This window comes from Pelodiscus sinensis, chromosome 19 (genome assembly GCF_049634645.1).
Source record: "Pelodiscus sinensis isolate JC-2024 chromosome 19, ASM4963464v1, whole genome shotgun sequence".
Lineage (NCBI taxonomy): Eukaryota > Metazoa > Chordata > Testudines > Trionychidae > Pelodiscus > Pelodiscus sinensis.
In genome coordinates this window covers 12,766,042-12,779,653 of record NC_134729.1, presented here as the reverse complement: position 1 = coordinate 12,779,653, position 13,612 = coordinate 12,766,042, and the positions used below count along the sequence as shown (strand labels likewise).

Here is a 13,612-nt window from a genome sequence, read left to right as displayed (position 1 = left end):
GCGGCAGAAGAGAAAAGGGAAAAGAATGCGCTGTTTCATGTGGCTTGACACCATCTTTTGTCTGGGCGACGGGGCCGTGAAAGCGCAGCGAAATAGAGGAAATGGTTTTGAAAATGCCGTCCAAATCGATGTAATCGGAGGCAGCGTCCTCCCCGATTTGTTTAACCAGAGTAAGAGCTAACTATAAATGAAAACAGTCAAAAAATTAACAAGAAGTGGATTTCTCTAGAAGCAATGACAGCTGGTCTTTGCCAGGGAATTGTTTCTAGTCACTTTCATTATAGCCTTCCCTGGCCTCAGCCGAGACCAAAGGTCCCTGATTATATATCCATGAGCACACCGGGGGCTGGAGGGGGGGGGGCAGAAGAAGAAAATAATCCAGGGTGGATCTCTAAGCCAATAAAATGATGGTACCCTTTGAAAAATTTGAGCCCCATCAATAGATTGTTGACGAATGCTAGTTGGTCATTTTAAAAACTGCAAGTAAGCGGGTGTGCGTATTGGGGGATCGATCATAAATACATACACATGTATGAGACAGAACTTCAGCCAGAGAATATTTTCATAGCTCTAGTCAATCATGGCATTCTGAAAATTGTGAAAATTTATACCACGTGAGAATCTATCCCTATATAGCCATAAAACCGGTTTGCCTTATTGGCTTGCAATGTGTTATATTATACAGAAAGTATTAGATTTTTGCTATTGATTTCAGCGGGACCTTCTTTCTTTCTTTCTGACCCAAAAATCGTCAAATGAAATAAAATGCATATATGTATCAAACATAATACCGTGATCAACTAATATAATATATTCATTTTATATAAAATATGTATACATATATACATAGCAAATTGGAGCAGGGGACATTTAGAATAGACATTAGGAGAAACTTCCTAACTGTCAGGGTGGTTAAACACTGGAATAAATTGCCTAGGAGAGTTGTGGAATCTCCAGCATTGGAGATATTTAAGAGCAGGTTGGACAGACACCTGTCAGGGATGATCTAGATGGTGCTTGGTCCTGCCATGAGGTCCTGCCTCATATTCTATTATTCTAATATGTGCCTATATCATAATGTATAAATATTTTATATATAGATGCATATAGTACATAGATATTATTATACACGAGTTAATATATACATTCATTTATATAAAGTATATATGCACATGCAATGTGTGTATAGATCATATATAATTACATATGTATATATATATATGCATATACAATGTAGATAACATGTTTATATCTATTATAACTGCATCTACAATATTGCATGCATACAATACATACACATGCATAATCAGAACTGTAATGCTTTGAAGTGTCACTGAGATATAAGACAATAAGGAACTTTTCATCTTATGAAGCCGAATGTTGAAAACATTCAGATGCTCACTCATTAATTTCCCCATGAATTAAATTCAAGTTCCAAAGTACGTGGAGAATACGGTATCATTGTGCAACAAGAGAGACCTGATACGATAAAAATGGCCAGAACGAGGAAACCTAATGATTATCATCAAGCAAGTAGAAAAAAGGTTTATTAATGTGAGTGGCAGTGCAAGAATTGTTTAAAAAAAAACCCTCTGGATTAACCGATAGAATAACAAAAACTAACCCTTGTGAAATGGTAAAGTTTCTGTCAAATTAATTCCACCCAAGGATATTATGTTTTGGTACAATTCTGAGTTCTAGTTTCAAAACAAAAATGTGTCGGGGAAAAGGATCGGGCACATTCATGCATAGCATTTTGCTCCTCACGCGATTTTTGATGCTGGTAGTTTTGGCTGCTGCTTCTGAATAGTTTCTAATAATAAATCCATCATACTCAGTACTAAGCTACCGCAAAAGAATTCACAGAAATAGACAAATATCAGGAGAAAATACTCCCTGATCAAGAGGGCTGGAGGGATCGATTCTTTTACGGCGATGTACCAATGAAACAAGGCCAGCAACATTGAAAAAGCAGCGCATTTCCAAAAATAGGATCGAAAAGAGCAGGAAATCGCTCTGCTTCTCGGGGGTTTCGCTCAAATCGACAACAAGCAAGTCACCAAAGAAAAGGGGAAGCAAACCGAAAGCACCCAGGCCAAACTGCAATCCCAAATGTGGCTACTTTCAAGAGCTGCCATCCTTTGTGAAACGAGCTCAAATCAATCCCCGCCGGAGCTCAGTGAGCGGCCCACAAGCTGTCCCATGAGCTGCACAGCCCCACACTAACCCCACAGGTAAACATCGCTGAATATTCATCAGACCCAACATAGCCCCCTCCTGGAGAGGAGATACAGGATCCCTTCGCCCTTAATTCCCTTCCCAGCAGGTGGGATGAACCGTACGGTCAGCCCGCACTGACCCGGAGCCTGCTCCCAGTGGTGTGAAGCGGGGTGTGGGGGGTGAAGGGCCCACGCGTTGCCCAGCCATGATTCACGAGAAGCCACCGGGAAGCCATCGAGACGGGAGCGTCTCCGCGCCCGCGGCGCCTTACCCCAGAACTTTGCCACATGCTTGCTCCTGGCCACCATGTGCCGTCTCCATGATCTGTGGGTCTAGTCTCCGTCTTCTCGGCGGGTCCCAGCGGTTGGCGCTAGGGTGAAAAATTTGGGGTTTTTTTTTGGGGGGGGAGTCAAATAGGTTGAAGCGTCTTTCCCGGCCTCCACTGCCCCCCCATCCTACTTGCTACCCCCCCCCTTACCCACACACGCCACCGCTCTGCCTCTCTTTTTTTTTCCACAGGCACTATGTGGCCACTAAGATTTGAAGAAGTCTGGTCCACCCCCCTGCAAGCCCTCCCCCCTCCACCCCCGAGAGAGGTTTCCTGCTGGTTGGACTGGGGATGTGCTGTTGTTGGTAGATAAGAGGCGAAGGGCTGCCTGGTCGGCGCTGATAAGGAAACTCCTAGTCAGACTCGACCTAACGGGAGACTTGGAAAGAAAACAAGAGGAAACTGTAGTGGAATAACAGAACCCGCCAAACAGGAGTGTTAACAGCGGGAGCTGGGAAGCTCTTCGTTAATTACACGGCTGCTAATCTGGGTAACCTTGGATCTGGGGAATGGGAACCCCGGGGCCCTGCCGGCTTTGGGGGGTCCTGACAGGCACTGGGCACCCGGCTTTCGGGGACCACAGGGCCTGCCTCCCTCCAGGGTAGGGTCTGAGTGGGGCTGGCACCACAACCCAGGCTCCCGTCGGGTCGCCAGGAAAAGCCGGGAGTTGGGAACGAAATCCCGGGCTGCGGGTGCAGAGACGAGCCGCCCGCGGGGGGCGGGAGAGGGGCCACGGAGGCGGTCCTCGCACCCGTGCTGGGGCGGGAGAGCACATGAGAGAGAGAGGCGGGGGTGGGACGGGGGTGGGAGCTACTTGACTGCCCCCCCCCCACCGCTGGAATTCGAGACTCGTGGGTTCTATTCCTGGCTCTGCCACTGACCTCCTGGGCAAGTCATGGTGCTGCTCTGTGCCTCAGTTTCCCCTCTCCTCAGTCTACGTGCACTGTACGTTCATTGGGGCAGAGACTGCCTCTCACGCAGTGTGTGCGCTCTGCCTGCTAGGAGGGGGCTCCAGGCTCAGGGCTCTCCTCCCAGAACTGAGGCTCCTGTGCTGGCACTTCCGGCCCCCCACCGCCTCTCTGTGGGGCTGGAGCACACAAAAGCTGCTAGCCTGCGCCCCATAGGCACTGGTGTGCAAGAGGAATACGGGGCGTGTCCTTCTGCTTCGCACTTGGGGGCCCCGTCAGTGAGAAGGAAACCGTTGGTTTTGCTTCTCACCCGGCTGCAGCCTCTCTGTCCATCCTACACAGCTCCCGGCCTGCGGCTTGTTCCGCACCTTCCAGCTTCGCCGGACCCCAAGCCCTCGGCCTGGAGCTCTCCGGCCGGGGGGTTGCCTCGGGCGCCAGAGCTTTGTTTTGCACAGTTCCAGCCATTCCCAGGGCACAGTTACAACCCTTCTCCCCTCTAGAGCCCGCCTGTGTGGGAGCAGGGCTCCGCAGCGGGCCGGGGAAGGGGGGTCCGTCACCCTGGCCTCAGGGAGGGTGCGTGGACCCTGCCCCGCAGGCCGAAATACGAGGCGCCGTCTGAGCGACGCACGTGGCGCCTCTTCTTTCGAAGCCCTTTCGGAACCGCTGATTTCGCAATCGGGCGCTGGCGACCCGCTCTACTTCCAAAGAACCGGCGCGCTCAGCGAGGCGGGATCGCGGGCTCGGGCGCCTCCCGCAGCCTGACATAGCACCGTGGAGCCGGACTGTCCCTGTGGAAATGTGCCCGAGGGAGGCCACGTTACAAGACCGGGGGAAAGCCGGGGAAGGCTTGTTAGCGGTTAGGGATAGAAGAGGCCGAGCCGTCACCCTCACTGAGCATGCGCCAGCCCCCCTGCCTGTTCCCGTGGGGCCACACGGGCAGGAGGGGCGCACACAGCCTTGGGGTGCGAGCCAGTCCCCACCCCAGCTCCGCCCAGTGGCTCTGACATTTTGGGGAAGTTCCTACAAAACAAGGAGTTTCGTTTTCTGTTTTACATTGAAGGTTTTTACAAAGGCCTCTATCATCCCCCCCCACCCCACAGCAGGGTGGTTCAATGGTGAGAGCAGCGGGGGCTGGGAGCCGGGACTACCTGCCTCTGTTTCCCCATCCGTAGCAGAGGGACAAGGCCATGCTCCAGCCAGCCTGCAGCGACGTGGGGCAGCGGGTGCCCCTCCCTGCCCAGAGCACGGTAGCCTCTCCTACACCACCCCCAGGTCCCCAGTCCTAGGGTGGGGGCTGCTTTTCCTTTGGAGAGCTTCCAGCAGGAAGCCCGGGAAAAGGCAGGACCCAGCTGCATTCAGTGCTAAGGCCCACGCCCAGCTCCCCCCATTGGGGATCCCAAATGCCGCAGGATTACCCCGGGGAAGACTCCTGGCCCTCTCTCACTGAGGGCCACTAGGCCTGGATGGGGAAAGGCCCCGTGTCCCGTTCCCCATCCCCACACAACTCTGCCGATGCCCCTCGATCCCGACCCTCCTGCTGCCCCCACCACCCCAGAGGCAGCTGCATTCCAATGTCCCCGCTCCTCTTTTCCATCCATGTGCGGAATAAAGGTTACGTGCACCGAGGCATGTGCGAATGGGCACCACCCGTAGAAACACAAACCTAGCTGTGAGCACTCGGCTCATCAGCTGGGCGCCACTGGAATCTCTCCCAGTGCTCAGCTAACTGGGAACACTGGCTGGTCCCCGCACAGGGTGAGCGGGGTGCTGGGCCAGGGGCACGAGAGGTGGGGGCACATCTGGCTTCTCCTGGCCCTGGGGGCTGCCCACAACACGGCGCTCTGAGTCACCGACTGAGCTTCCTCCCCTCAGCCTCCATTCGGCTGGGCAGGGGGCTTGAACTCGGATTTCCTCTGCGTTCCTTCCAGTTCCTGCCGTCTGTAATTGCCCCCGACTGCCAGCCCATCCCCCTGGTATCCCAGCTGTGACAGCAGCCCATCCCCACTGCTCCGGAACAGGAGACAACAGCCCCTCCCCTGCAGAGGCCCCCACGCCCCCCTCGAAGGTGGAATCCAGGACATTGGGGTTCTCTCCCCAGCTCAGGGAGGGCCTGGGGTCAAAGGCTTAGCTGGGAGTCCGGAAGCATGAGACTGTGGCCAGTGCCAGCCGCACCCGGGCCAGCAAAGTTCGCTGGATGTTCGCAGAGACCGAGCTTGTCCGGTTGCCCCCCACACCCACAGGACTCTGCCCACCGCCGCCCCAAATGCCCCCATACCATTCGGACCAGCTCGGCTACCGCATCCCAGAGCCATGGTGTTACCGCCCCGCCGTGTGTAGGGCCTGGCTCGGCCCTGCTGTCAAACCTCACATGCTGCTGGGAGAGGCAAGGGTGCTGGCTTGTGACGCAGGACAGCTGAGTTCTAGGCCCAGCCTTGAGCACGTCCCAGCCCTTCTTGGTGCCTCAGTTTCCCCTGTATCTGATTAGCCTATGAGCTCTTCAGGCAGGACCGTGGGGCAGGGGGTCCTGATCTTCTTCAGGGTCGGTAGCCGGCACAGGGGGGACCTGATTTTGGTCAGGGTCCATGCAGCACCTGGCACAATGGGACGTTTGCGCATGCGGGCATGAGACAACGTGTAGGTGGAATCAAAACCGCTCCGCTGTGTGCCATATGCCCTATACTGCAGTCACCGCTCCAGGATTCTCCTTTAGGTGCATGTGCTCTCCGAGCGGGCGGGATCTGTGTGCCGTCCACGTATCGCCTGAATCTCACACGGGCTCGCCCTGCTGAAACCGAGCCACGGCGCGAGAGGCAGCCAGACGGTCTGATGCCGGGGGGCGGGGCGGGTACTTATGAATAACGGCAGGTCCTAGCCCAGAATGGCCGGAAATTCCCTCACTTCCCCCTCCCCTCGGAGCCACTGCTCAGGAAAATATTAGTCAGAGTCATTGGGCCACTTCACACAGAGCTATAGACTTGTTTCGCTCGCATTGCTTCCTGCGCCAGTCCTGGAATTGACTCTCCCAGAGCGGGGACGCGGCCAGCTCCACGCACAGCCGTCACGGCGCGGCTCCTTAATGAGCCGGGGCGGGGCGCCCCCGCTGGCCTGGAGCCAGGCCCGGCTGATTTGGGGGGGTCTCTGTCTGGGGGAAGTTACAGCTGCTGTTCCGGAGAGTTTGCAGTGAATGGACTGAGCTGCGCTGGGGGGAAGACCCCGGGGAGCCAGGTGTTGGGGGCATGGAGCCGTGGGGCAGGGCACAAGGAACTAAGATTTGGGGGTGTGGAGTGGGGATCCCTGGCGTGTGGAGAATGGGCCCTGCCCAGGCAGTCGGGGGCCACTTTTCAGTGATTTGGGGTGGCCTGGAGCCGGGCAACCTCACTTAGGCTGAAGTTGGTTTTTGGTTGGGGGGAGGGGGCGGTGAGAGTTGGGGAGCGACGCCCCCTGACCCTGCCCCACTCCTACGAGTGTCCCCCCTTCCAGGGTCTGAGTCTGACCGGGGCTCTGCCAAGATCTCTGCCCGCAGCATCGCCCGCCATCCCTCAACCATGGTGACTCTCCATGGCGATGTTCCTCCTAGCAACACTCTCCGTAGCAACAGGGGCTCCGATGCTCCCCCCAGCAACACTTCCCCAGGAGACGGGTGGGCCCCATGGACGCCACCGCACCTGGCAAGCGATGCTCCCAGGCGTTGGGCTTTCCCCCGAGCAAGCTGGGCCAGGCCTTCCTTCGAGGGGCCGGGCATGGAAAGAGCCGGGCTGGGGACCCTGCTCCCCAGGGGGGCCGGTCTGGAGGCCTCGGGAGGGGGCAGGAGGAGGTGGGGTGGTTGAGGCAGGGCAGAGGGAGCAGCAAATAAGCTGCAGTGAGACTTAACAGCCCCCAATGGCCCCTGCTTGTGCCGGAGTGCGTGTGCACGAGTGTGTGCGCGTGTGCACGAGTGTGTGCGCGTGTGCACGAGCGTGTGAGCGAGCCGAGTTCTCGGCTGGTCTCCATGGTGGCACCGCCTGCTCCGGGCGTAGCGCCATCGTGTCAGCTGAGAACGGGCGGAGGCGAGCCCCTGGCGAGGGGTCCCAGCCCAGCGCTTCAGTCACCTCACAAGCCCTGCCTGGGTCTTGCACAACCCTGAACACTCACACTGCCACCCGCTCCCCTCCCCCCACTGCCACCCGCTCCCCACCCCCACACTGCCACCCGCTCCCCTCCCCCCACTGCCACCCGCTCCCCACCCCCACTGCCACCCGCTCCCCACCCCCACACTGCCACCCGCTCCCCTCCCCCACTGCCACCCGCTCCCCACCCCCACTGCCACCCACTCCCCTCCCCCACGCACTCCCCTCCCCCACACTGCCACACTCCCCCATGCTACCACACACACTCCCCTTCTCATGCTGTTGTGCACACTCCTCCCGCACACCCCAGCATACACACTCACTGACTTTTGTAGATATGCACTGAGACATGCACACTGCATGTGGCAGAGCACATCTGAACACACCCACTCACTCTCGTGCACTCACACTGCAGCACACTCACAAACACGCAGCGCCAGGCTGTGCGCACTCACAAACACGCAGCGCCAGGCTGTGCGCACTCACAAACACTCACCGCCAGGCTGTGCGCACTCACAAACACGCAGCGCCAGGCTGTGCGCACTCACAAACACGCAGCGCCAGGCTGTGCGCACTCACAAACACGCAGCGCCAGGCTGTGCGCACTCACAAACACGCAGCGCCAGGCTGTGCGCACTCACAAACACGCACCGCCAGGCTGTGCGCACTCACAAACACGCAGCGCCAGGCTGTGCGCACTCACAAACACGCAGCGCCAGGCTGTGCGCACTCACAAACACGCAGCGCCAGGCTGTGCGCACTCACAAACACGCAGCGCCAGGCTGTGCGCACTCACAAACACGCACCGCCAGGCTGTGCGCACTCACAAACACGCAGCGCCAGGCTGTGCGCACTCACAAACACGCAGCGCCAGGCTGTGCGCACTCACAAACACGCAGTGCCAGGCTGTGCGCACTCACAAACATACCAACGTGGCACATACTTGAACATAAGAAAATAAGACCATAAGAGCGATCACACTGGGTCAGACCAAAGTCCATCCAGCCCAGTGTCCTGTCTGCCGACAGTGGCCAATGCCAGGTGCCCCAGAGGGGGCGAACAGAACAGGGAATCCTCCCGTAATCCCTCCCGCAGCAGAGGCTGAGACACCATTCCTACCCACTCTGGCTAATAGCCATTGATGAACCTACCCTCCATTCATTTATCTACAAAAGAAACAAAAGGAAGTTTTTCTTCACTTAGCGCACAGTCAACCTGTGGAACTCCTTGCCAGAGGACGTGGTGAAGGCCAGAACTTTAACAGGGTTCAAAAAAGAGTTACATAGATTCATGGAAATTAGGTCCATCAATGGCTATTAGCCAGGATGGGTAGCAATGGTGTCCCTAGTCTCTGTTTGTCTGCAAGTGGGAGATGGGAGGGATCACGTGAGGATTACCTGTTGTGATCCCTCTCTCTGGGACACCCGGCTTTGGCTACTGTCGGCAGACAGGACACTGGGCTAGACGGACCTTTGGTCTGACCCAGTCTGGCTGTTCTTATCTAGTTCTTTTTTGAACCCTGTTAAAGTCCTGGTCTTCACAATATCCTCAGGCAAGGAGTTCCACAGGTTGACTGCATGCTGCATAAAGAAAAACTTCCTTTTCTTTTTTTTAAACCTGCTACCTATTCATTTCATTTGGTGACCCCTAGTTCTTATATTATAGGAACAAGTAAATAACTGTTCCTTATTCACTTTTCCCACACCAGTCAGGATTTTATAAACCTGTCTCCTATCCCCTCTCAGTCTCGTCTTTTCTATGCTGAAAAGATCAAGTATTTTTCATCTCCCTTCACATGGGACCCGTTCCACATCACAACGCCGTGCGCACTCTAGGGATGTTAACGAACAAGCATCTGTGTAAACGCTGGGATTTTTAGCTGTTACATGTTTACATGTCGGGGGTGGGGGAGGTAGGAGCGCCAGCTTCCACCTGCCCTCTGCCCCCCGCTGCTGCCTCTGATAAAGAGGCAGCAGCGTGGGGGGCTGGAAGGCCTCCATGGAAGCCTATACCTGTGGGGAGCCAGCTTGAAAGCCACTTCCTGCATGTGCCATCTCCTGCCTGCCCCCCATTAAAGGGGGCTCCCCCTGAGCACCGGCTCCCTCCTGCCCCACCCTGCACTGCTGCCTCTGTGGGAAGCAGCAAGGGGGGAGATAGGCAGCTCTGCGGGAGCAGGCACGCATGGACAGCTGGCTTAAAAGCCGGCTCCCCCTGGGCACTGGCCCCCACCTCTCCTCACCCTGCTGCCTCTGACACAGAGGCAGCAAGAGCGGAGGGGCGTGTAGTCATTCAGATGAACTGAGCACAACTACGTGTAGACACCCCTAGCACACAGCTGTGCACACTCACACACAGCACAGTTGTGCACAGCCGCCCCCGGGTTGCACTCAGCACACGGCCAAGCACGCTTGCACACATCATACAGCCGAACCCCCCTCACACGACTGTGCACACTCACACACAGCACAGTTGTGCACAGCTGCCCCCGGGTTGCACTCAGCACACGGCTGAGCACGCTTGCACACATCATACAGCCGAACCCCCCTCACACGACTGTGCACACTCACACACAGCACACAGTTGTGCACAGCCGTCCCCAGGATGCACTCAGCACACGGCCGAGCACGCTTGCACACATCATACAGCCGAACCCCCCTCACACGACTGTGCACACTCACACAGAGCACAGTTGTGCACAGCCGCCCCCGGGTTGCACTCAGCACACGGCCGAGCGCGCTTGCACACATCATACAGCCGAACCCCCCCTCACACGACTGTGCACACTCACACACAGCACAGTTGTGCACAGCCGCCCCCGGGTTGCACTCAGCACACGGCCGAGCGCGCTTGCACACATCATACAGCCGAACCCCCCCTCACACGACTGTGCACACTCACACAGAGCACACAGTTGTGCACAGCCGCCCCCGGGTTGCACTCAGCACACGGCCGAGCGCGCTTGCACACATCATACAGCCAAACCCCCCCTCACACGACTGTGCACATTCACACACAGTTGTGCACAGCCGCCCCCGGGTTGCACTCAGCACACGGCCGAGCACGCTTGCACACATCATACAGCCGAACCCCCCCTCACACGACTGTGCACACTCACACACAACACACAGTTGTGCACAGCCGCCCCCGGGTTGCACTCAGCACACGGCCGAGCGCACTTGCACACATCATACAGCCGAACCCCCCTCACACGACTGTGCACACTTGCGCACACCCGGCCCCACTCACACTGCCTCGCCCCCGCACTGGCAGGGCTTGGTGGCAGGATGCACCTGGTCAGCCTAGCAGGATGCAGCCGGCCCTATCTGCTTCCGGCCTCTTCCTGCCTGCAGGGGGAGGGCGAGGGAGGGCAGATAGGGGTGCAGCAAACGGCCTCTTGTTGCAAACAGGATGCGCATGACAGAACCCCCCAGCAGGTGGCAGGCCCCCCCATGCCACCCTCGTGTATGGGGGCTCCTGGCTAAGGCCACGAAAACACCCAGGCCAGGAAGTCTGGGGCACAGAGGGTTAATGGAGAGCCCCCCCCCCCTCACTAATTAGCAATACTCTTCATTATTCAGCCCAGCCCCCCCAGGGAACCCTCCAGAGCAGCGGGCGGGTGGGGGGCAGTTGTGGTCTGTGGCCAGACTGGGAGTTGTGGTTGTGCGGATGGAGGTGTGTCCTGGCTGGGTGTGTACAGGTGTGGTGGGGTGCACAGGGTGTCTGTTTCGGAGGGGTGTGCCTCAGGGGATGTAGCCCTGGTCCCCTGGTGTTACCTAGGACCAGGCCGGGGGCAGGGCACAAGGGCGACTGTCTCTCCACCCACCATCGTGGCCACAGGCTGCGGAGTCTGATGCCCCCCTCCTGGGCTCATCCTCTGTGGGGCACGGTGCTCTGCTGTGCACCCCCTGCCCATTTCCTTGTGCCTAGTAGGGGAGGGCAGGCGGGGGGGGGAGCTGTCCCATGTGTCCAGTGGGGGAGGGCGGGAGGGGGGAGTTGTCCCATGTGCCCAGTGGGGGAGGGAGGAGCTGTCCCATGTGTCCAGTGGGGGGGAGGCGGGCGGGCGGAGTTGTCCCATGTGCCCAGTGGGGGAGGGAGGAGCTGTCCCATGTGTCCAGTGGGGGGGGGAGGTGGGCTGGGGGAGCTGTCCCATGTGTCCAGTGGGGGGGAGGCGGGCGGGCGGAGTTGTCCCATGTGCCCAGTGGGGGAGGGAGGAGCTGTCCCATGTGTCCAGTGGGGGGGGGGAGGTGGGCTGGGGGAGCTGTCCCATGTGTCCAGTGGGGGGGGAGGGCGGGCTGGGGGAGCTGTCCCATGTGTCCAGTGGGGGGGAGGGTGGGCTGGGGGAGCTGTCCCATGTGTCCAGTGGGGGGGAGGCGGGCGGGCGGAGTTGTCCCATGTGCCCAGTGGGGGAGGGAGGAGCTGTCCCATGTGTCCAGTGGGGGGGAGGGCGGGCTGGGGGAGCTGTCCCATGTGTCCAGTGGGGGGGAGGCGGGCGGGGGGAGCTGTCCCATGTGCCCAGTGGGGGAGGGAGGAGCTGTCCCATGTGTCCAGTGGGGGGGAGGCAGGCGGGCGGAGCTGTCCCATGTGTCCAGTGGGGGGGAGGAGGGCGGGCGGAGCTGTCCCAGGCTGGTGTGAGCCGTGCTCAGCTGCGACAGGCCAGGACAGCAGGGGTGGGCAGCTAACGGCCCCTGGGGGCTCTCTGTGCCGCCTTCGTTTACTGTTGCTCACACACAGGGTTGCCCGATTCTTCGGGGTTCCACCCGCCCGGGTGCCCTCCCGGGATTCCGAAAGTGGCCGGCCCCCACAGCCAGGGCCCGTGCGGGAAGAGGGGTGCTGGCTGCACATGGCACTAGCCGGGCGCTCCCTCTGCAGCCCGTCACAGCGCTGCCACAGGTCAGCGGGCACAGCCCGCAGGTGCAGTGAGCAACGCTCCCCTGGCCCGCCAGGGTTGTGCCAATCTTGTGGCCCACTGAGATGGAGGAGGGACGTCCCCTAGCCTAGGCTGCCCATTGCTGCCACAGAAGCCCCCGCTCTGTGAGGGGTGGGGTCTCGCAGTCAGTGTGGGGTGCAGGGGGTCTTCTGGGAAGAGAACCGTGTGGGTAAGGCTGGGCCATGCCTGCGGGGGTCAGTCATGCCCTGCAGCAGAGCTGTCCCTGGCATGACGCCCTTTGCAAACAGTGCTTGGATTCCCCCTGGACCGAGTTGGGGGGCTGGGCCCCCGCAGCCCTAAGAGGCAGCCTTGCACCCTGCGGGCTCTCCCCATCTTATCCTTGGTCTGGGGCCCTGGGCCCAGCTGCCCCTTCCCTAGAGGATTCCAGCCCCCATCAGGAGTGGCTGTGGGCAGAACTGTCCCCCCTTGACCAAAAACTGGGAGACCTCCCCCTCCCCCAGGGAGAGATGCCCCAAACCTGAGACCCACATCCCCAGCAGAAAGCCTCACTCTGGGGTCATAAGAACGGCCAGACTGGGGCAGACCAAAGGTCCATCCAGCCCAGTGTCCTGTCTGCCCACAGTGGCCAATGCCGGGTGTCCCAGAGGGAGGGAATCGAACAGGGAATGAGCAAGCGATGTCTCTCCTGCCATCCATCTCCACCCTCCGACACACAGAGGCCAGGGACACCATTCCTCACCCAGCCTGGCTCATAGCCATTGATGGACTTAATCTCCATGAATTTATCTAGTTCTCTTTTAAGCTCTGTTATGGTCTCAGCCTTCACAACCTCCTCCGGCGAGGAGTTCCACAGGTTGACTCTGCGCTGTGTGAAGAAGAACTTTCTTTTGTTTGTTTTAAACCTGCTGCCCATTAGTTTCATTGGGTGGCCCCTAGTTCTTATATTATGGGAACAAGTAAAGAACTTTTCCTTATTCACTTTCTCCACCCCGCCCATGATTTTATAGACTCTAACCTATCCCCCCCTTAGCCTCCTCTTTTCCAAGCTGAGAAGTCCCAGTCTCTTTAATCTCCCCTCCTATGGGACCCGTTCCAAACCCCTCAGCATGTTAGTTGCCCTTCTCTGAACCTTTTCCGATGCCATCTTTTTGAAATGAGACCA

At 58.2% G+C, this 13,612-nt stretch overlaps 1 protein-coding gene across 3 annotated transcripts in view; it reads right to left on the bottom strand.

Moving 5' to 3' along the window:
• Positions 1-13,612, bottom strand: part of LYL1 (LYL1 basic helix-loop-helix family member) — a 28,997-nt gene that overhangs the window by 11,627 nt on the left and 3,758 nt on the right. The window contains exons 1-2 of one of the 3 annotated variants that reach the window (XM_075902358.1): positions 3,430-3,667; positions 2,492-2,590 (exon numbers count right to left, since the gene is read on the bottom strand). In XM_075902358.1, the coding sequence (XP_075758473.1) occupies positions 2,492-2,528 (37 nt within the window). In that variant the 5' untranslated portion in view covers positions 2,529-2,590; positions 3,430-3,667. Of the gene's footprint in view, positions 1-2,491; positions 2,591-2,698; positions 3,194-3,429; positions 3,668-13,612 lie in introns of those variants that run through there. The other 2 variants (XM_075902355.1, XM_075902357.1) reach the window with 2 other exon arrangements.